A 22,516-nucleotide genomic window follows, 5' to 3' on the forward strand; every position below is an offset into this window, starting at 1 on the left:
TCAAGCTGTTGTCATGATATTCAAGCTGTTGTCATTTAGTAGAATTTTCTTATGATTTAGAACATAGAGTTGAAGATTTTGGATCCGATTATTTGACTAAAACCGTTTGGCCATGTCTCCTCCACCATTGCATACGGCGATCAGAGCCGTCATTCGCGTCCACAACAGCCTTGAGCCAAGCCGTGCCAAAGGTTCACTCGTGCCACGCTGGATCCATACTTGACAATTGAGGCACCAGGCAGGATCAAAGATCCATGACAGACGGACGATTGCTAGGGGATCCTAATTTGTTCTCAGCTTCTCACAGGTCGATCCCTCCATTTGTTTTCTAGTTGTCTAATATCTACCATCTGCATTGATGATGTCGAGCCTCTGATCGATTTCATCACGACGATGAGTTGTTGTGTCTCTATCTCTCTATACTATTGTATTGGACATACACATGTCGTGTATTAAAATAATATGTTCATAGCTGATGAGCACTACAAACCTATAAATATTAACTCTTAAACATTTGGTATAAAAAGAATATCAAGACATGGTTGACATTCTTCGAAACACTCCTATAAACCATCTGGAGCATCTTTTCTGGTGTAACCCTGTTCGTTGTTCAAATGTTCGCTGCCAATCCTTTTGTCCTTATCAGTGAGAGGACTTGCTCTCAAGTTGGATGGGCAGGCCGTGCAGCGGCGACGGCATGGGGTCCCTCGCGAATGTGTCTTCCTTGCAGAGGAGCTTCCACCGGAACCGCCTGACCAGGTAATGCATCGTCACCAGCGTCTCGATCCTGGCGAACTCCATCCCGGGGCATATCCTCGGCCCGCCGCCGAACGCCACGAAGGAACATGGCGGAGCCGTCGCCGGCGACCCGTCCTTGAACCTGGACGGGTCGAACTTGGCCGGCTCGTGGAAGATGGCGGCGTCCATGTGCGTGACGCTTGCCGTCCAGAACACCTGCCATCCTTTGGGGATGACGTAGCCGTCGTACTCGATGTCCTGGGTTGCTCGCCTGAAGTTGCCGAAGATGGGAGGCACCATGCGGAGGATCTCGAGCGCGACGCGCCACGTGAACTTCATCTTCGCCAGGTCCTCCCATGCCAGGGCCTCGCCGTCGCCCTTGCTCTCAGCGATCTCGTCGTGCTCTGCGCCGCCAGCCATGGCGTGGTCAGAGTTAGTTTTTCTTGTCTCGGTCCTCAAAGCATGGGGGTTTATTATTACCTTGGACCATGGCGGCGAGGGTGTCCGGGTCGCTGGCGACGTGGCGGACCATGAACGTCATGAGGATGGACGAGGTGTCATGGCCAGCGATGAGCGTCACCATGGAGCTATCGACGATCTCCTCCTCGCTCAGCTGCGGCGCGCCGCTGCCGTCGGTCAGGCTCAGCAGGCACGCGATGAGGTCGCTGCTCCGGGAGGCCTCGCCGCGCTCCAGCCTGGCCTTCGTCTCCCTCGTGATCCCGGCGATGACCCGGCGGGCCCTGGCGCTGGCCCTCAGGCTCCGGTGGAACGCTGTGAACGGCAGGTCCACGGGGACGGCCCACATGCCATCGATGAGGTGCTTGAAGTCGGCGGCGAGGGCGTCCCTGGCGGCGCCGCGCTCGAGGCCGAAGAGCAGCGAGGAGATGATGTCGAAGGTGAGCCGCTTCATCAGCGGCAGCACCGTGACGGCGCCCCGGCCGGCCCACTCGGCGTCGAGGTGGCGGCGCACCTCGCCGTCGATCCTGCCCACGTACAGCCTCAGCATGTCCGGCTTGAGGAACTCGGTCAGCGCGCCGCGGATGCGCCTGTGGTCGGCGCCCGTGAGCTCGATGAGGCTCCGCTCCCCGAGGATCCTCTGCACGGACCGGGGCTGCTGCATCGCCAGCGCGCCGCTGAAGAAGACGAACTTGTTGGCCGCCGGCCCGGTCAGGAGCACCGTCGGCGCGCCGAACAGCGACAGCTTGGACACTGGGCCGTACCGGTCGACGCGGCCCTGGATCCACCGCTCGGCGGTGTTGGCGCGCATGGCGCGGAGGAGGCCCAGGCTCTGGCCGATCAGCGGCAGGCCCAGGGAGCCCGGGGGCAGCTTGGCCCTCGTGCCATGCCGTGGCTTGTTGGCTCTCGTTAGGAGGTGGAGGAGCACGGGCAAGGCGATGGCCGTGAGCGCTAGGAGGAGGGAGAAATCCATTGGTGCCTGGTGAAGCAAACTGCTTGGACTGGGCATGGGACACGGAGAATTGCAAGTGATTGATGGTATTTAAAGACATGTTTGATTTGCTTGTTTGATTTGCTTGTTTGATTTGCTTGTTTGGAGCTTAATAGATTATCGATCGTTGATTTTGTGGAATCCATGCGACGAGGAACTGAAGAGAGCATATCGCATAGTTGAGGATCTTGGAGATTCCGCGGGAGGAGACAAAGCTTTCTGGAGACAGGCTCGGGCAATCTTGCACTTGGTCGCTTGGCTATGTCGCGACCTGGTCTTGATTTTTTTGAGCAACCTTTTTAGGGTGTGTTAAATATTAATTAGAAGTATTAAATATAGACTAATTACAAAACCAATTGCACAGATGAAGACTAATTTGCGAGACGAATCTATTAAGCCTAATTAGTCCATGATTTGACAATGTGATGCTACAGTAAACATGTGCTAATGATGCATTAATTAGGCTTAATAGATTCGTCTTGTGAATTAGCCTCCATCTGTGTAATTAGTTTTATAATTAACTCATATTTAGTCTTTCTAATTAACATCTGAATATTCGATGTGACATGAATTTTAGGAGGTCCTAAAGAATCAAACACCTCCTTACTCGCTGCCATGCGTCTTTTGCTGCTCTGAATTCTGAACCTCGACTCACCAGTCAACACTTTGTACAACTGTACTAACTTGAATTTGCCGTCCCTCGTATCGTAGCCGTCCTTTTATTCATTTCTTTTTGACAAAAAATAGTCTTTGACTATTTATACTTCAAGAAGAGCACGTGAGTTTCGTTCTCTGGACGTATACCTGAACCTAACCAACCTTTTTTTCCCCTGACGAGGATTAGCACATGCTTATTCAGCTGTCAGCAATGCTTTACGTTTTCTAGGCGGAATCCATGCGCATTTGAACACGCAAGATTCCGTTTTGTGAATCGGCGCTGCTAGCGACCATCCACCGATGAAACATTAAAAATTACCTAGTGCAACATCAACTATCATTGTTTGCAACATGAAAAACAATATGTAAAAATGACTAGACTTACAACTTTAGGATAGAAAATTCCCGCCGCAACATGAATACTATATTTCACGCAGAAACAATAGTTGCAACATCGATGCTTAACTACTGCAACATACGTCGGAACGTCCGATTTTTTTTAAGATTCCGGATGTCTGTCATATAGCATCACCGTTTGTGAATAAAGCTTATCGAAACTCTATTACTTTAGGATCCCTTTGGTTCAGCTTTCAACCTGTGGTGGCTTTCAAAAAAAAGCCAAAAGCTAACTAAAGGGGTTGGCTTCCACCCAAAGCCACAGCAAAAAGTAGCTTTTAGCCTGTACAAATCTCACAGCACCCTTACTCCTGCTTTTACCTGTTGTGGTTTCCAACTTTTCACAAAAATTACCCACCCGCCATTGATTATGCTGTACCGATTCGTTTTTATTTTTCTTTCTTCCCCGTTTGGTCTTCCCCGACGCCTCCTCCTCTCCCGTCCCCGGCGTGGTGCCCGGACCCCTCCTCCCTCCCGACTCTCCCGGTCGGCGGTGGCGACGCCCCTCCTAATCCTCTCCCAGCCAGCGGCAGCGGCGCCCCTCTCCGCGCCCACCACCGCGACGCCGTGGAGAGGGAGGAGGAGGAGGAGGAGGCGAGGTGGGGTGGAGCAGTGAAGAGACTAGAGGAAGAAAAGGGGGTTGACGAGTGGTCCGCTCGACCGCTCGTTAGTGAGAGGAAGAGGGGGACTATGAATGACAAGTGGTGTCCACTCGCTACTTTTTTCAAAGCCACAACTATTCCACGGCTTTTCAACATCCCATAGCTTACAGTTACTTTTCCATAGCACACAGCTCATAACTACTTTTCCAAAAGTTATAGCTGACCAAACGCACCCTTAGTCTGTCTCTGTTCCTTCGATCAGTGAGTAACCTCTTGCTGTCCCTGTCACCGTTTTCAGCACGTTACTGAATGTTTGCAACGCTAAATCCAACCGATCGAGGCAAACCATCCATCCACATCCTAGATTCTAATCATCTTCTAGAAATCACAATGCAACACAGTAGTTGAAGATGCCGCTTTGTTCTCTAGTTCCACCATTGCAGCGCACACTGCTACGGCGCCAAAAATATCGCACCACCCTCCCCTCCCAAACACCAAGCTCTAGCAGCTCGGTGCGCGACAATGGCGGCCGCCATCGCCGTCGCGCTCCTCGCCACCTTCCTCACGCCGCTGATCGTCTACTGGTTAACGACAAGGACCAAGAAGCCGCTTCCGGCGAACCTTCCCCCGGGCTCGCTGGGCCTGCCGGTGATCGGGCAGAGCCTGGGCCTGCTCCGCGCGATGCGGAGCAACACCGGCGAGCGGTGGCTCCGGGACCGGGTCGACAGGTACGGCCCCGTGTCGAAGCTGTCGCTGTTCGGCGCGCCGACGGTGTTCGTGACGGGCGCCGCCGCGAACAAGCTGGTGTTCGGCAGCGACGCGCTGGCGCCGAAGCAGCCCCGGTGCCTGCCGCTGATCCTGGGCCGCCGGAACATCCTCGAGCTCGCCGGCGACGACTACCGCCGCGTGCGCGGCGCCATGATGCAGTTCCTCAAGCCCGACTCGCTGCGGCGGTACGTAGGCGCCATCGACGCCGAGGTGTCGCGCCACCTCGACGCCGAGTGGGCGGGGCGCCGGAACGTCGCCGTGCTGCCGCTGATGAAGCTCCTCACGTTCGACATCATCGCGACGCTGCTCTTCGGCCTCGAGCGCGGCGCCGTCAGGGCGCGGCTCGCCGCGGCGTTCAGCGCGATGCTGGAGGGCATGTGGTCGGTGCCGCTGGACCTGCCGTTCACGGCGTTCCGCAGGAGCTTGAGGGCGAGCGCGCGGGCGCGGCGGGTGCTCGAGGCGACGCTCGCGGAGAAGAAGGCCAGGCTGGAGCGGGGGGAGTCGTCGCCCGCGGACGACCTCGTGAGCTGCCTCGCCAGCCTGAGGGCCGAAGGCGGCAACGGCAAGCGGCTGCTGACGGACGAGGAGATCGTGGACAACGCCATGGTCGTCCTCGTCGCCGGCCACGACACGTCGTCCGTGCTCATGACCTTCATGATCCGCCACCTCGCCGGCGATCCCGAAACCCTCGCCGCCATGGTCGAAGGTAAGAAACTAAGCAGCCTTCATGCCATTAATGGTGCGCCATGCCTGACGAGACGGCGCCTTTCTCTCTGCGACGTACTACAGAGCACGAAGAGATCGTCAAGAACAAGGCCAACGGCGAGGCGCTGACATGGGAGGACCTGCAGAGCATGAGGCTCACGTGGCGCGTGGCCCTGGAGACGCTGCGGATGATCCCGCCCATCTTCGGGAGCTTCCGGCGAGCCATGGAGGACATCGAGTTCGACGGCTACGTCATCCCCAAGGGGTGGCAGGTGTTCTGGGCGTCGAGCGTGACGCACATGGACCCGGCCATCTTCAAGGACCCCGAGAAGTTCGACCCGTCGAGGTTCGAGAGCCCGGCGCCGCCATACGCGTTCGTGGCGTTCGGCGGCGGGCAGCGGCTGTGCGCCGGGATCGAGTTCGCGAGGGTGGAGACGCTGGTGACCATGCACCACCTGGTGAGGCGCTTCCGGTGGAGGCTACTCTCCAAGGAGAACATCTTTGTCAGGGACCCCATGCCGTCGCCGCTGCATGGGCTCCCGATCGAGCTCGAGCACATAGGCGTGGAGCGCGTCCTGAGTTCAAAAGTGATCGCATCCATAATGCTCTGAATTTCTGATACTGAATCTGCAACTGCATCACAGAATGCATAGCTCCTGCTTCCGGTTTCATCCACGATTGCATAGAAATGTTGACGCGGTGACAATAAAATCATATGGCTACTCACTTTAAATTCCAGTGTGTAAAATGTAAATGCACCAATACATCACACCACATGCACCACCTCGAAAAGGACCATATTATACAGTATAATGACAAAAATCAAACTATGAATAATGAAAGATTTTTGACCCAGGTGACACAAATATCAACATCATATTTCCCAAGACAACCAATCCATTTCAACACAGTGCCACTTCCACTCAGCCCAATCTAACACTTACTCCTAATAGCAATAGACCAAGCAAGAACAGGCAGCAACGAACAAATGAAATGAAATTAACTCGGTATGCCGACAACCAATGTATCCCTAATTGACAAGCTGTTGCAGGTCGATGCGCCAGGATGAAGCCAGCTGCTTCATTATCTGCACTGGTGTCGCTCCTTCCCAATCATCGGGCAGCTCGATCGCTGTAGCCTCATGAAGTCCCAGTAGAAGGTCTTGCTTCGCGTCTAGAGGGATCCCAAGATAATCAGAACCGTTTTCCATTACCAAATCGGTCAACTGCAACAACCAATACATCCATCTTTGAAATGTCTAGCTCAAAGTTATGCTTTCAGCTCAGAAATGTAAAAAATGATAATGCCAGACATTTGCGTATAGAAAAGGAACTAAATGTTAAGAATTTTCCTTGCAAACTGTTCTTTGTCCAACGTACTCCAACGTTTCATGTTTATAAACTATATACAGCCATTTGTCCAGCTTAATCACCATTCAAGGAAATAATAAAAGTTAAAGAGTATTACATTGGTTTCACAAGTGGATTGAAACAGCTGAATTAGTCCAGGTGTAAACTTTAATTATCATAGAGCAAACAAAAGAGAACATGAAAATAAGTTTCACCAAATAGGAACCCATCTGTTCAATAAATAAAGTATCAAAAATTCATCACATACTTCACTACAGTTTTCCCTTCAACCTTGAGCAATCCAGTAAAACTGATGGGCCTTCATTCTAGACCAAATGAAAAGCCAGGATTCTGTTTGAGGGCAGAAGGACCAAAAGTCAATCAATAGCAGTTTGATACTCTATCCAAATTAACTTTTATCAATATATGTTATCAACTGCTTCGATTACTTTAATGCGCTAGCTAAATCAACCAATTAGTTCGCTCTTTATGTATTCCTTGGCTCTTCATTCCCCTAGAAAAAAGTATTTCTTTAAAAAACCTTAAACCTTTCAGAAAGCTATCATCAAGCTTGTTAGATAGCCATTTTTTCTCGAACAATGTTAGACAGCCAATTATCACAGTACCATGTTAGATTAATTAATAATGTATGCTCATTAAGACGCATTTTAGAATGCTGCCCATAATTTCTCTAATATAATTTGTCAAAGAAAACATCAAAGAATCCAAACATCAATATATTACTGCAATGGGATATGAAGATTACCTGCTGAAGCCAGGTCAAGGCTACATCATAGAAGCTTTCTTCCACAAGAAACTGCCCCACAGCATGTAGGACTTCATTTGCAACCTCATTTGAAAGTTGATCAACAACTGGTCCAGTTTGCTCCATCAACTTTACAAGTAGTTCGGCATCACCAGTTGAAAGAACCTCAGCATATGCAGAGTCCATATCATCAACATGAACAGCATCCATTGCACGGGTCCAGGCATCCCAAAGTGGGCCTCTTTCATCCCCTTGATTGTCATCATTCAAAGCTTCTCCATCCAGTTCAGGAATAGCTACTCTTGCAGCAGCCCTTGAACTTCCATTATCTTCACCAGCCACTCTAATAGCTTCCAGTGTTGCTTCATCTTTTGAGGCCCGCCAAGCACTGCGAGCAGAAGGACCCTCACCAAATCTAAAGGGTCCCTGCCCTTTGTCCCAACCTCTTCGAGGACCTGCTTGATCATTACTTCGTTCATTTCTTGGCATCCTATTGTCAGACGAAACAGAATCTAATCCTCTTCTCGCATTCATACCACTTCTTGATCCAGAATAAGCATAGTCCCATTGTTCAGAATCTGGTCTCCAAGAAGGGCTTCTTAAACCAGAAGCACCATCTGCAGAAAAATACCTTTCTGCAAATCCCATCCGTCCATCACCACTCCTCCCAAATTTTGAATTAGAATATTCATGGAAACCATTGTATTTAGATGATCTGCCAGGAGATGAATCAAAGCCCAGCGCTGGACCACCACCTCTCCGGCCTGAAGAGAGTGATATTTCCCTCGCCATTTCCTCAACAACTCTCTCAAGACCACGCACTCTGTTCTCTAGAGTAACCATGCTGTCATGAGATCCGCCCATGAAATCCTGAAAGTTGAAAAGAAAACGTTATTTGGTAGTTAGGAAACGATTATGTTAAGTTTAAATGTGTCCTGAAAATCAGCACAGCCATAAATCTAAGCGGTTGAGGTCTCATTTGCCACCTATATAAAAAATTTGGAGCATAACCAGAGAAAGCATAGGGTCGTTATAGCACGTATCCGAGCTATGCAACAAGTAGTCATATACCCAGTCAGGTGGCCACAAAGCAGTCAATTTTCTTCCCAAAAGATGTGGAAGTTATTTTAAATAATAAATAAAATTGGAACTAGAGTCCTCAGCAAGCTGAGCATGAGTAAGCCCAGTAAAGACTTGGGTCAACCTCAAGCTTGAGCCTGAGGTCAGCTCAACTGAGGCACAAATAAGCTCAAGCTCAGCTTGATAAGGCCAGAAGCCTGCATTATTGCATGTCCTTGAGTAGATTATATGTTAGAATGCTTGAACTCAACTTAAAAAGGCACCATAACAATCAATGCATGTGTACAAATATATATTAGGCTCAAATAAGCTCAAGCTTCACCAGAATAGGGATATAATATGTTATATACTTATATATGTATATCTTCAAGCCTAATTAGGCTGAAGTCAAGAGAGCTTGACTAAACCCATGCTTAATATCGATAAGGATTTGAGAACAAGAACAGGTTCAAGCTCAGCTTAATAGGGCTCAATCTTCAAAGCTTGTCGGACCCAAGCTTTCAGTATTTGCCATACATGTAAAGCTCAGTTCACTTGTCATCCGTGCTGTTGTGTAAGTAACATCCTCTGTCTGTGTCTGATGGTTAAATGACATCAAAAGATGTCCAATACACTAACATAACTTCATGACAAGAGTCATAATTTCAGTAACATGGGGCACAAAATTGTGAAAAATCTTAATAGCAGAGATGCTTAATAGTACGGACGTTAGTTTCTTGTCAACACTCAGGAAGTCAAAAGTGTGACATTCATTTCTAGATCCTTTTCTTAGCATTAGCAGAATAGAAAATGAAACTTCAAACATTTCAGAGAAGTAAACATACACTAACCTGCAGCATGTTCATGAGACTGGTTTGCTGTCTCTCCAAATGTGACAACTGCCTCTGTATGGCTAACCAATTTGTTTTATTATTTATGAATGGGCCTTCTCCAGGGATGTTCATAGTGTCTTTTGCACTGGGTTCACCCCTATCTTCAACATCAGATGCCCTAGCTTTTGCATCTTTGTTCCTATTTCCCCTTTGGTTAGTCCATCTATCTCGAATGTTTTGAAAATTAGAGCTAGCACGCATTTGAGTCAGATTTGCTTCGTCTTCAGCTGATCCATTGCTGTTAGCTGGACCAACATGATCACCATCTTCTTCTGGTTCTTCACTTCTCAAATGAGATTGTAGAGTCTTGCGGGGGACTACAACCTCAACGGCCAAGCCATCTGTTTTCCTTGTCTCAAGCTTTTGGAAAAATTCAGGGTTCAGTTCCCTGTCAGTTAATGTCGATCTTTTCTTTAAAAGAACTGCAGCCTTTTCAGCTATGCTACTGCCCTTCGCATTGTTACTAGGTGAATCTGGGGAGGAATCTTCAAAGGATTCTGATTTTCCACTTCTTTGCATTGACCTTTTTGTGTCCAGCTTCCCTTCACCATCAGCTGGGTCCTTATTTCTACCATCTGTTGCATGTAAGTTGTTTTACATTAAGTATGAGATAGTAAAACCATAAATAATAGAGTACACTTGACAAATAAACGAACAGATCATTACCATTTGCATCTTCTCCAGTTAACTTTTTCCACAACTGTACTGCATCAATCATGCTATCTCTAACAGGCCTTACCTATGGAAGGAAATGCCAACTATGAGATATGAACACAAAAGCACATAATTTGTGGTCATTTGAAAAAAGATCCATGAGCAAAAAAGAGGACCCCAAATTTAGAGTGAGCGCAAAGAATTCTTGGTACCTTATCAAAACGGCAAGCCTCGAGAGCAGCTATGGTTGGGGCTGCCCCATCACCTATCAAGTGACCTGAATGGGTAGCCAAGACACATAATGTATCAGCAGCTGCTTTTCTAGTAGCCCAGTCGCTGTTCTCAAGACAGTCACGAATACTTTGCAGAGTTTGCGGCATATTCTGGGAGCTGATTGCTCCAACCTGAAAGGCAAGATATGAACAGATACTCAAATTAAACATGCTGATAGTTCACATAATATCATTGCAGAATGGCATATGTATAGCAAAATAATGCAAGCATCAATTGGAATCTTTTCATGATAAGACTATCTAAAGCCCCTAAAAACCAGTTTGGCACTGCAATCTTATGAATGAAACCAGAAAACAGAGCTCAAACAGATGAGCTAGGACCTTACATAATTACATTGATGTTATCAATGCTACAACGAGATGGGGATATTGATGAGAATGTTAGTCATAGAATCAAAGCGGGGTGGATGAAGTGGCACCAAGTATCAGGAATTTTATATGACAAGAGGGTACCGTTGAAGCTAAAAGGCAAGTTTTATAGGAAGGCGATTAGACCTGCAATGTTGTATGGTGCAAAATGTTGGCCTACAAAAAGACAACATGTCCAGCAGATAAGTGTTGCGGAAATGTGTATGTTGTGTTGGATTTATGGTCATACGAGAAGGGATCGAGTCCGGAATGAGGATGTACGTGATAGGTTAGGGGTAGCACCAATTGAAGAAAAGCTTATCCAACACCAACTGAGATGGTTTGGACATGTCCAACGAAGGCCTCCGGAGGCACCGGTGCGTAGTGGAACTCTAAGGCGTGACAGTAATGTGAAGAGAGGCAAAGGAAGATCAAAATTGACATGGGAAGAGGCAATAAAAGGAGATTTGAAGGGATGGAATATACCCAAAGATTTAGCCCTAGATAGGAGTGCTTGGAAAACAGCTATTCATGTGCCCGAACCCTGATTTGTGGCTCTTGTTGGGTTTCAACTCTAGCCTACCCCAACTTGCTTGGGACTGAAAGGCTATGTTGTTGTTGTTGTTGTTATAGTAATAGATCAATCATGAAAAAAATAATAATGAAACAAAACCCACAAGTGAAATCCAACCTGGTAAGCTACAACGTGCTCCTGAAAATCAGAAGGCCAAAACGAGTTTTAAAAATAATCTCAAATAATCCAACAGTAATGCACGACCACCATTCACTCATACAGCAACAAGCAATACAGAGTAGGCAGAAGGCTGTCTTCTACTGTCTCTGATAATGCATGAAACAATATATTGATATATACATCAGAAAGAAACAATTCTAACTGAAACTCTAGTGTATACACTAATGCACATCATATCTCTATGACCAGGTAAAAGAGGAAATTTTAAAATCCATGGTGAAACTAAAGGGGAAAAAAAGATGTCGCTAGAAGGTTAATTAAGCTCCTATTTAGAACTAAAACAAAATCACAACGATATCATATTTTCTGTTATTCATCCATTAAAACAGCAATTAAAACCAGTCTCTTTGTTCTTTGGAGGACATTAAGTATTAAATCTTCCACATTCAACCTATCAGGAGCCATACTGTGATCACATTCAATGTCCAATCTCCATTTGCAGCTTCTCAGTAATAATTCACCAGCAACTTGTAAACTTTGAAGTGTTTACATCTCTACACTTTCCGTGGCATACACAAGTAACAACTAAAATCGACTGCCATGAACAATACCACAGTCTCCAAGTAATTCACTAAACACGTAACCTACTCTCTGCAGACCAAAACCCTACCAGCATTTTCATACCTAAAGTTGTCAGGAAATGCACAGGCTATTACAATCAAAGTATCAACACGAAACTTCAAAATCACAGCTGCCTCCAGTCTAGGATAAATTCCTGCCTAAAATATCACATGGCCATTAAATGACCGATAACTAGCAAACCTTAATAATGTCTGGTATTCCTTAGTCAAAATCATCAAACACATGGCATGCACAACAAATTTACGAAGGGAGCACCCACCTGTGCCAAACTTCCCATGACGCCCAGCAGTGCTGCCTTCGCCTGCACGCCTTGGCCACCAAGCAGTTTGCAAATCCTAGGACCGAGCTTCCCAAACATCCCGATGACACCAGGCCCAGGCCCTGCCCCTTCCACCGTCTTGGCGAGGCAGGCAGCCGCTCCCCCCTGCACTGCCTTGCTCTGCTCCCCCATCACCTCGAACAGCGGCTTCACGAACAGCGTGACGGTCGCATTGCCCGCCTCAGCAACGCCCGAAGCGGCCAGCGGCCGGAGGTACACCGCCGCGAGCTGGCCCGCGGCGTCTCGGCATGCGTCGCGCACGGAGGTATCCGAAGCCGGGTCCTTGAGCCGCCGCGCGAGGTGGGCAAGCGCCTTGTGGAGGTGCGGCGCGGCGGCGTCCGGGTGGGAGGCGCAGAGCGTGGCGAGGAGGCGCAGCGACTCGCGCCTGGCGGGTGACGCGAGCCCCTGGGAGTCGGAGGCGAGCGCGTTGAGCAGCATGGGCACGGCGTCGGGCGACGGCGGCGCGCGGATGATGCGGTCGAGGTCCTCGACGGCGATGTGGTGGGTGTCGCGGTCGGACAGCTTCGCCAGCGCGGCGAGCACGCGCGACTTGAGCTCCGCCATCGCCGCGTTCTTCGACGGCATCGCGCCGGCGGCGGGCCCCGACGACGGCGCCGCCGCCGCCGCTCCCCCGCCGGCCGCCGCGGCGCCGGGGTTGGGCGGCGGAGGCGGCTGCGCGGTGGTGGGCGACCTGGGGTGGGATTTGACGGCGGATTTGGAGAGCGCGGTCGCCATTGCGGCGGGAATCTGGGGAATGCGGAGAGGGGGGTGGGGGGGTCGAGGGGGGGTGGGAAATGGCGAGGTCAGATTTGAATTGGTGCGTGCGGGGTTTGGGTGCCAATCTGGGGCATTTGGTGGCGAATTTGAGGTGGATTTGGTGGGATTTGGGGCGCTTTTGGATGGATCGTTGGGTTTCGGATTTGGCGTTTGGGTTGATTTGGGAATGGGGGTGATGATGAGATCTCGCCTTGGGAGCGGAGATGGGGGAGGGAGGCGTCGGCGAAGAAGGGTTTCAAGATTCTTTGAGAAGGGTGATGGCTGATGAGAAGAGGAGGGAGGGAGGGCAGTGCCGCAGTGGGGGAGGGAGAGAGAGAGAGAACTAGGAGGGGGAGTGAGGGCCCACTAAGGTAGAGAGAGCAGCTGATTAGATAAGCTATTTTCTCAGATACACTAGTGATTCTGAACCTACAGTTGTATGGTTCATCTTACAATCGACTCCTCCTTAGTGGGTACGAGCATTTATTTATATTTTAAAAAAGAAAAGACTAAATTACCTCTCCAGCCGAATAACCACTTAAACTATATGTTGGTATTTCAACAATTATGTCAGCTGGTTTAATTTACTCTTAATAAGATTTGTGTTTTTTTTCCTCCACGGCATTTTAAGTTTAAATTTTGCTAGGTGACCGTAGACACCATATATTATGTTAAAAAATATTTTGTAACATGTATTATGGGCACTATGGTGTCTGGTTTGAGAAATCATCTCATCCAATATAGCATAATTTATCGCCACCTAGGCTAGGAGTATCTTATAAGTTTGTGTTGGGATGATTCCGCACTCGTGTCGGTATTATTGTGCGCGCATGAAAAATGAGGAATGAGCTGTTATAAATCGATCAATTTCATTCCTCCAACCAAACCAAAATTTGTGGTCGGCTGGGCTCATCAGACCGCACGAGGCTGAGTTCTGCACACCTGTTACAAATGACCAGCAGACAGTAGCAGGCCGCAGCACTAGCAATTGTGGAGCCATACGGATCAGTTTGGTTCCAGCTCAAAATTTAGCTAAGGAGTGAAATCCATTCTGGCTATGCTTTTGGTTTGGCCAATCTTGAAATATACCGAAATGGTAGTGGGAAAAAAAAAGCTAAGAATCGCCGGATGAGTATATTTTTAACTCAATGGGCTGACGTTTAGACTACATGCACAAGTGCTGCCATTTTGCAATGACACCAAGCAAAAGTTTTATTTCCTTGAGTTTTTTCAGATGGTGAGCCCAATAAAGCACTTTTCCTTGGACAGTAATGGATCGTGCCGTTTTCTAAGTAAACTTAAAACAAGTTTATTGTTAGTTATACTCTGAACAAGGTCAAAACTTTTAATCAGCTTTGCACTTCTCCAAATACTCCATACGTTCCTAAGTGTCTATCATCGTTGATTTTGGATACGATGTTTGATCATTCATCCTATTTTTTAAAAAAAATAATGGAAATATCAATTTTTTTTGATGTAGTTTATTTTCTTGTTAGAGGTACTTTAAGTATGACTTATGTTCTTACATATTTGCACCAAATTTTGAATAAAACAAATGGACAAGCACCTAAAAATCAACATTAACAAATATTTAGGAGCGGATGGGTATTTGAAACCGTTTTGTTAGTTCCTGGGATCAACATCCAGGTACCTACATCGTGCAGGTTGATATGATCGGTGTTGATCTAAGAGCTTGGGATGGTGATTGAGAAATAAATAAATAGTTTACACACTTCAAACATAGTCCGGTCCATCGTTTAAATAGAACTACCGATCAATCAATTTTTGAGGAATCAAGACAAGAAGCAAAGCTGCCAACTTACAGGTACAACGTTGAAGGAACTTTACTAAACTTTGAAACCAACCCTAGGGTGTCTTCGTTTCTATGGTCATTAAAACTAAAGGTACCAATGCATGGGGTCTCTCGTTATCGTGGATCTCTCATTTATCTTGCAGGGCCGATAAAAATAAATTACTAGTCGTTAGCTCGTTTAGTTAGGTTCTCTATGCTGGAATTTGTCCACCCGAATTTGAGTCGCGACTCAAAACAAGTACTTAAGGCTATGGTAACTTTGTAAACGTCAAGATTTACCGACCCATTTTCTCTCGTAGATGTGAGTTTGAGCATGAGCATCAGTGATGTACGTGTGTATGAATGCTTGTGTTTGTACTATATTTCTATTTTGTTAAAAAGAATACTTCTTTACTACGGAAGATCATTTGCTTGGGGAGATAAAATTTATGATTCAAAGCTTAAAAAAAACTCTTAACAGCACAGTCCCTAGACGTTGAATTTAAGAACAGGATGCCAATATAGAAGGTGAAACGGACTCTCGTCAGCTCACGAAATGTGGTCTGTAATCTGAGGCTGAGACATCAAGTTTAGGTGAGGAGTTAGCTCCAGAGCCTCCAGGGGCAAGATGGATACCGCGGTCGATGCAGCGCACGTTACAAGGAACATGTAACAGTAACAGTAGGAATTATGAAATTCACATATAGACGCGTGCTTTAGTTTTACCCGAAGTATGTGCAAAGGTTTTTGTATCTTTTTTTTTTAAAAAAAAAAGTTATGTTGGCCATGGTTGATGGTTGGTGAGGTAGGTGCCGGAGGCGCATTGGTGGGAGAGGCTGGCACATCAGCAGCAACAGCAACGGCCTTGCAAGCTGCGACGACGCCCTTGTCGCAACGGAAACAAACGGCACGGGTGGTTGGCACGTCCATTTCGTTGGTTGCCAACATGGCGACCGGACCGAGCCGGCCCTAATTTTGTAATCTTCTTGACGGTATAAGTTTATGTCGGTAGTACTATGGTACTAGTATTTTGTTCCTAAAAGTATATTAATTTACGAAAGAGGTGCGATAGATTTCTTGTGCATTTCGTGAATATACCACATGCAATACCTTAGGAGTCCTGGGCATTCCAGTCAAGCTACCCACCCAAAAAGGGAGTCGTTGCCAAAGTTTAATTGGGCCGAGATACTTTACGGTCTTGACGGTGTTGAAGATTGGGAGAAGACCATTCGGCGTAGGTGGTTGGCATGCCCATTCTGTTGCCTCTTAATATAGTGACCGTACAAAATAAAGCGTTGTATAATTCAAATTAAGTTTGGGGAGGATCTCACTCAGGCAAGTCCGTTGGCGAAGTTGGTGGAAACAAACCAAGTTTATTTGCAAACAACAGGAACTAAAAGGTAACCGGGCGGAACTGGGAACTGGGCTTCCGTCGCCTTTGGTATTGGGCCCCACGAATGAAGGAAGAAGTCTGGGCCTTTGGTATTGGGCCAAAGCGAATTAAATTAACCGTGCCAGCAGCCCGGCCTGGTCCACGCACGCATCAAAATTAAGCAGACCTGTTTGTTGGTTCCTCCCGTCTCGTCCGGCGTTGACGGTGAAAGAAGCGGAGGCTGAGCACGCAAATCGATCATCGATGGTGACTTGGGAGGATGGGAGTTGGGACCTAGAAACGGATCTGTCTACTCTTGGTCTGTCGCTAGGACACGACACGAGGGCTGCACGGCACGGACGCATCTATGGGCTATGGCCTATCGTCAGCTCCAATTAATTGATACCCTCCGTGGTATACGTTATTAACTTTTTTTTTCCAACTTTAACCGCCAATATTCATTGAACGAATTAGTTAATTAAAATAAAATATATATATATCATTATGTCTACTACCAAATATATTTTAAACTTAACTTGTAGGTCTATCTATTTGCAAAAATATTTATAAAAAGATAATAATCAAAGGTCTATCTATTTGCAAAAATATTTATAAAAAGATAAATAATCAAATAAATGAAAAAAAAGTCAACAGCACCATATATTTAAAAATGGAGGAAGTATTTTGCTACTACTAGAATTTTAAAATTTCCATACGAATCATGCAGGGAGCAGGAATCATGGCCTGTTCCGGTTTTAGAGGCAGAGCGCACAGCTCCACGCCCGTGTGTTTGACTGCCGCCTGTCCGCCCTCTCACGATTAGCAGCCTTTTCAGTTTCTTTTCATTTGTTATTTCCTACTGTACATTATCCATCTTTGAACAGGTTAGCAACCTACCATTCAAAAGCATCTTTCGCTTCGGTTTCGGGCAGTTTGTTCCTCCTCCTGTTGCCTTCATTCTAATAAGAGATGGATCTGTTGTTTTCTGACAGAGAAATTCAAGGGACCTGTTCCTCATTTTTAGTTTCAACCATATGTGAAGCTAGGTTCACAAAGTTTAGTGATCAAGGACAGCGCAGCAGGTGTGCGTGTGTGTTCTCTCTTCTTGGCCTTGGATACCATATTAATCTTCCCGTTGAAAGGGATACCATATTAATTACTGGTACCATGCATGTGCGATGTTTGGTTGGGTGCTGTAAATGATATGGTCAATGGCTTAATGCACAAGTTTTCCCTTTTCGTCTCCAACGTGTATATAAAGCACACTAACATAAACTCAGTTAACATGGAATCATATAGCTCCAAACGGTTCAATTTAATACTAGGAAAATGCATGTAACCCCCCTTCCGCTTATTTCACTGCTGTTTTCCTTGAAAAAGAATGAAGCCGTCCTGAGTAAATAATTTTTAAAAAGAAAAGAAATTGTTCACACACTTTCACACGCGCGACATGACATGGCGCTAGTAAAGACAAAATGTGACAGAGCAAGCTCTAGCTCCCCGACCCCGAGGAGCGGAGGAAGAAGACAGGCATAAATTGGGAGAGACGAAAGAGGCAGCAGACATATAACTTGCGCTCCTCTCAAGACGGACACACATCGGGCCATTTGAATCCGACACCGGCACACGGCACACCGCTTCCCTTCCCTTCCCTTCGCCTCGCCCAGCCAGTCACCCCTTGCTCCTCAATTCAGCTCGGAAGTCGGAAGCTATCTAGCCGCCCCGCCGTTCATCCGGCTGCAGCGACCCAACGACCAGTGGACTGGTATGGTTCATTTCATTCATGCTCCTCGTGCGATCTGATGATAGTTTCTAGCTGCCTTGTGTGATCTGTTGACAGTTTTGTTGTTTGGGTTAGAAAATTTCTTGTGGAAGATTAGTTAATAGCTGAACCTGCAGCTGCAGCGGGGGAATGGGGACTTGGAGGTCCTTGCATCGCCTCACCCTTTTCGGATTTCCTGAGCAAATCTAGATTGTTCCTTGCCATATCTCCCAAATCTTTGCTCTCTTTCTCCCAAATCACTTCGGTCGCTCCCGGTGTTGCCGGTTGGCGATTGCTGATTCTTGTCGCTTCAGATTGCTTCGCGGGTGTAGAAATGGAGAGAATGGAGTAGTTCTCTCTTCTGGTTTATCTGCTTCTTGCTGTGTGTGTCTGATGGGAATCAAACCAATCTAATTCAGAGTTCTGACCTTGTACTCACCAATCTGCCTTGGGTTTTGACTTGCAATCTTGTGGTACCCAGTACAAAATCTGTCCCCCAAAGTCAAAATTTTGTCCCAACTCTTGTCGTCTGCCCTCATTTATATTTTTTTGCTTCTTCTCAAGCAAATCTCTCTTCAAGTTTTTCTTTGTTTCGTTCCAGTATATACTGGATTTGTGTGATGAGTTTGGTGAACAATCTCACATGATTTGGTGCCGCATTTCCAGTTACCCATTAAATTAGTAGCCTAAGGAATCCAGTGATTAAAATACAAACAAGAATCCAAAGGCAGAAAGGGACAGGAGAGGAGATGGTAGGTTCTTTGCTTTGCCCTCTTGGCATCCCATGAGAGGTGATGCTGGATGCTTGCCACCACCTGCTTCTCTCCCTTGCTGCTGCTGCTGGTAAATCATTTTGATTAGCACTACTTCTTTTTCTCTCTAGAAGATGTAAAGAAACATCAGGCCAGCCAAAGTGCCCTACACAGTACATGCATGACCTGAAAAGTAGATGCACCGAGGAAATTAGGGCAGAAAGGGTGGGGATAGAAAGGGTGGGAGGGAAAGGGGAGAGCAGAGGGCAGTGCTTCTTTACACCTCAGTTTGTTGGTGGGATCTTCCACTGAAATTCCTTTAGAAGCCACACAGACGGCGGGTCGTTTTCGACATCACATTCTATTAACTCCTGTTATGTCAGGATCGCCACAACTTCAGATATTGTTGAGATTTCCCAATCTTTGTGATATATTGGTCAGTGCTACATTAATTGTAGTGTCAAGTTAACAGGTCGATGCATTTTCTGCAATGCAGTATGTTTTCACTGTGTAAATAATGAACAGCCTCATATAGTTTCAACCTTACATTCTTTTCTTATAGAAAAGTTATAGAAAATAAGTAGAAAAACAATGTGTGGCGCTTGAGCATACTGCTTATGTACTGATATTTTAGGAGCGAAATATTTCCATCGGCATTATGGTAGCACGCATTTGTTTGTGTCGATATCATATTTCTTGAAGCAGGAACAAATTGTTGGATAACTGGATTTGTTTATGTGAGTTTATCATAATTATTGGATTAGAAACAAGTGGGTTGATGCCGTTATCATGGCAGTTGAATCATTACAATCTTCTCATGCTCTCTGTTTTACCAAACTGCAATCATGCTGGCAATTGTCTGCTATTTTAACCTTCTCATCTTGCATGTTAAAGACCATGATTTTATTCCTCCCATTACGCAACCTTTTTCCTGCTTTTAACCATTGCAGTACACTGCTACACCACTCAACAGCTATTGCTTGCTTGATCCAGTTGTTGCTTCAAGCTTTGCTCAGTAGCTACTTGTATCAAAAGCTAATGAGTCACTAGTCTTTTCTGAAAAAACAGATCATGCCGTGCGCTACTGAGCTCGTCCATGGCGAGGGCGGCGCGATCAAGGTGGGCACAACGGGCACCATCGGCTCACTCATGACGAGAGAGCTAGACTCCATTAAGGTCGCGCCACAAGCAGCCGCCACCCCGCGCCTGAGGCGCCAGGGCTGTCCGGTTTCAGTGTCATGTGGCACTCCCCGGAAGATCGTCCTGAGGAAGAGCTCGTCAGACGTCTCCAGCAGCAGCAACGGCAACAGAACCGACCGTGTGGGCGCCGAAGAGACCTGCAAGCCGAGGAGGGTCTCCCGGCGAAACACATTCGACTCCCCGATGCTGCGCTCCGATTGCGCGCTCGTCGACCGGAGCCCGAACACCAGCAAGGGGAAGAAGGGGAGTGGGTACGGCGTCGAGGTGGTGGACGTCAAGTGCGGTAACCCGATGAGCAGCCGGCTCAGGAAGCTCGGCTTCTCCAAGCTGTCGGAGACGTTCGCATAGCTTCGTGTGGAGTTCGGCAAGGACCATCTCCAACATCTGAATTGAAGGATGGCCGCTGCCCTTTCCCTGAGGGCACCTTAGGCTTTAGAGGGCATTGCCATGTGGCAGATTTAGTGGAGCAATCATCCACCTGACATTGTCCATTTAGTCCTTGTACGTTGCCAATCCAGTTTGCATCTAGCAGTTTTTTTTTTCCTGTGGAAACTGCCCTTGTGCTCTGTGTATCACATGCTGTTTCATGAAAAGCAAATTCCCATCAGGCCCAAGATCATGATGGATGATGTAAGGATGCATTTTGCGTCGCTGAACTGGCTTGTTCAGTGCCACTGACTGGATCTTGTCCAAACGCTCCATGTCGTGAACAAGTTGACAAATCAGTGAGGGATGTTATCTTGAGACTGACAATGCAAATTCGGCAGGAAACGTTTGTTGACTGCAATGATGAATTGCTGGTCTAAATCAACCTACTGAGCCTATTTGAATTCCATCGGTGCTGAATTCATGTGGCAGATAGTAGAGGCAGCTTGCCATATCGTCATAGTTCATGATCCTGTGTGAGAGAGAAAAATAAAGCTCACTTTGGTCGGATGCTGTGGGTAGGTCTCACTAATCCATATTAGCCTTAGACAGGACTCTGACGGTAACTGAAATTTTGATGGCTGACAAAAGTTCAGATGCAGGCCACCGTCACCAGGAAGCATGGCATTATTGGTCATTCCTGGAAGTTGTTTTCACCGAATCTGGAAACGCCATCGGCAGGCAAATGCTCTGCTAAAAGGGGTACACTAGGCTTTGAGTCCATTCTCACACCCTTTTTACTGCACAACAGAAAATACACTTTGTTATCTCTCCTGCACTTTCTGGGTATCTGAATATATCTGGTGTTCTGTCTTGCATCATCACCAGATTAAAAAGTAGCCGAGAGATTCGTAATTCAAGGTAGTGATCATCACCTGATTCTGCCAAATTCTTCAGGCCAATATAAACAAGTGCAGCGCCAGACAGTTAGAGTTCAGCAGCAGCGTGTTAACTTATCCTTCCACTTAGCTCAGTGCCCTCCTCAGCCTCTCGCTCTGCTCTCCCCGACGCGCACGTCGTCCGCGCTCCAAGAAGCCAAGCCGAGAAGCAGAAGAGGAGCCATGGCGTCCATCCCGTGCACCTTCCAGCTGAGCGCCAGGACGGCGGCGGCGTCGAGGAGGGTGTCGCCGCGGGCGGCGGCTCAGGCGCAGGGGCAGGGGCTGCGGACGCCGCTGCTGGGCTCCGGCGCGGCGCGGCGCGGGCTCGGGTGGCTGCGGCCGTCGCGGCTAAGCCGGGTGGTGCCGGCGAGCGAGAGCGGGCGTGTGGGCCCCACGTGCTGGTTCAGGTTCGGGAACAAGGACGCCGAGGGCGCCGGCATCTACGGCAGCCAGGCCAGGGACGACTTCGACCGCGACGACGTCGAGCAGGTCTGACCCTCAAGCTGAAGATTGTTAGCGAGCGTAGCTCTGAGCATTGCCCCTTGCTCATTGCCTGTGAATTCGTGCAGTACTTCAATTACATGGGGATGCTGGCGGTGGAAGGCACCTACGACAAGATGGAGGCGCTGCTGAACCAGGACATCCACCCGGTGGACATCCTCCTCATGCTGGCCGCCTCCGAGGGGGACAGGCCCAAGATCGAGGAGCTGCTCCGCGCCGGCGCCAAGTACGACGTCAAGGACGTCGACGGCCGGACGGCGCTCGACCGGGCCTCCGACGAGACCAGGGAGTTCATCCTCGGCTTCGCCGCCAAGAAGGCCTGAACAATTGATCATCTCCTGATGGATGAAGGTTCTTTGGTTGTAAATTTTCGTTTCGATTCCTGGGGTTGGTATGTACTTGGTAGACACAGTTAGCCGGGAGATTCACCAGCTGTTTGCAGAGGTAGCTTTCAGTAACCATATGTATCTTCTTGCGTTGTCACTTAATTCTGAGTGTGGTGTTCGACCTGCCATTGCTCAACAAGACCACGCTTTGTTTAGAGCTGTCGATCTATGAATTCTGAAATTCAAACAGATTGCACTGGCATAAAGTCTGAAGAAAATCAGAGCTTTGTGACCAGAAATTTGATGCGAAAATCACAGCTACTTTTAGCTCCAGCACAATGATTTCACATGTTGACATGGACCTTTAGCTCCAGCACAATGATTTCACATGTTGACATGGACCTTGTAGCCATGTACTTTC

General features: G+C 47.7%; 5 protein-coding genes across 7 annotated transcripts; 3 read left to right on the forward strand and 2 right to left on the reverse strand.

Annotated features, from left to right (window-relative positions):
- Positions 1–450: 450 nt before the first annotated feature.
- LOC117843292 (cytochrome P450 716B1) lies at positions 451–2,449 on the reverse strand. The gene is made up of 2 exons (XM_034723858.2): positions 1,219–2,449; positions 451–1,142 (listed from the first exon to the last, which is right to left on the reverse strand). The coding sequence occupies exons 1-2, from the start codon at positions 2,201–2,203 to the stop codon at positions 643–645; spliced, it is 1,485 nt and encodes a 494-aa protein (XP_034579749.1). The 5' UTR covers positions 2,204–2,449; the 3' UTR covers positions 451–642.
- A 1,756-nt stretch (positions 2,450–4,205) lies between these two features.
- On the forward strand, positions 4,206–5,988 carry LOC117844700 (cytochrome P450 716A1). The gene is made up of 2 exons (XM_034725453.2): positions 4,206–5,314; positions 5,398–5,988. Exons 1-2 carry the CDS (start codon positions 4,363–4,365, stop codon positions 5,922–5,924), a joined length of 1,479 nt encoding a protein of 492 aa, XP_034581344.1. The 5' UTR covers positions 4,206–4,362; the 3' UTR covers positions 5,925–5,988.
- Positions 5,989–6,019: 31 nt separating this feature from the next.
- LOC117844699 (TORTIFOLIA1-like protein 1) lies at positions 6,020–13,413 on the reverse strand. Of its 2 annotated transcripts, XR_004637913.2 has the most exons (7): positions 12,271–13,413; positions 10,247–10,438; positions 10,047–10,119; positions 9,339–9,955; positions 7,429–8,298; positions 6,931–7,013; positions 6,396–6,538 (listed from the first exon to the last, which is right to left on the reverse strand). XR_004637913.2 is itself a non-coding variant. In XM_034725452.2 (6 exons), the coding sequence occupies exons 1-6, from the start codon at positions 13,063–13,065 to the stop codon at positions 6,344–6,346; spliced, it is 2,742 nt and encodes a 913-aa protein (XP_034581343.1). In that variant the 5' UTR covers positions 13,066–13,412; the 3' UTR covers positions 6,020–6,343. The 2 variants fall into 2 exon arrangements, 1 of the variants encoding a protein (XP_034581343.1); XM_034725452.2 differs by lacking the exon at positions 6,931–7,013 and having other exon boundaries at positions 6,020–6,538; positions 12,271–13,412.
- A 4,339-nt stretch (positions 13,414–17,752) lies between these two features.
- LOC117843473 (uncharacterized) lies at positions 17,753–20,578 on the forward strand. 2 transcript variants are annotated; one of them, XM_072291561.1, is made up of 2 exons: positions 17,753–18,015; positions 19,815–20,578. In XM_072291561.1, the coding sequence occupies exon 2, from the start codon at positions 19,836–19,838 to the stop codon at positions 20,310–20,312; it is 477 nt and encodes a 158-aa protein (XP_072147662.1). In that variant the 5' UTR covers positions 17,753–18,015; positions 19,815–19,835; the 3' UTR covers positions 20,313–20,578. The 2 variants fall into 2 exon arrangements, with proteins under 2 accessions (XP_072147662.1, XP_034579955.1); XM_034724064.2 differs by having other exon boundaries at positions 17,757–18,015; positions 19,833–20,578.
- A 718-nt stretch (positions 20,579–21,296) lies between these two features.
- On the forward strand, positions 21,297–22,310 carry LOC117843472 (protein LHCP TRANSLOCATION DEFECT). The gene is made up of 2 exons (XM_034724063.2): positions 21,297–21,757; positions 21,838–22,310. Exons 1-2 carry the CDS (start codon positions 21,452–21,454, stop codon positions 22,090–22,092), a joined length of 561 nt encoding a protein of 186 aa, XP_034579954.2. The 5' UTR covers positions 21,297–21,451; the 3' UTR covers positions 22,093–22,310.
- The last annotated feature ends 206 nt before the right edge of the window (positions 22,311–22,516 follow it).

This window comes from Setaria viridis, chromosome 2 (genome assembly GCF_005286985.2).
Source record: "Setaria viridis chromosome 2, Setaria_viridis_v4.0, whole genome shotgun sequence".
In the NCBI taxonomy this organism is placed as follows: Eukaryota; Viridiplantae; Streptophyta; class Magnoliopsida; order Poales; family Poaceae; genus Setaria; species Setaria viridis.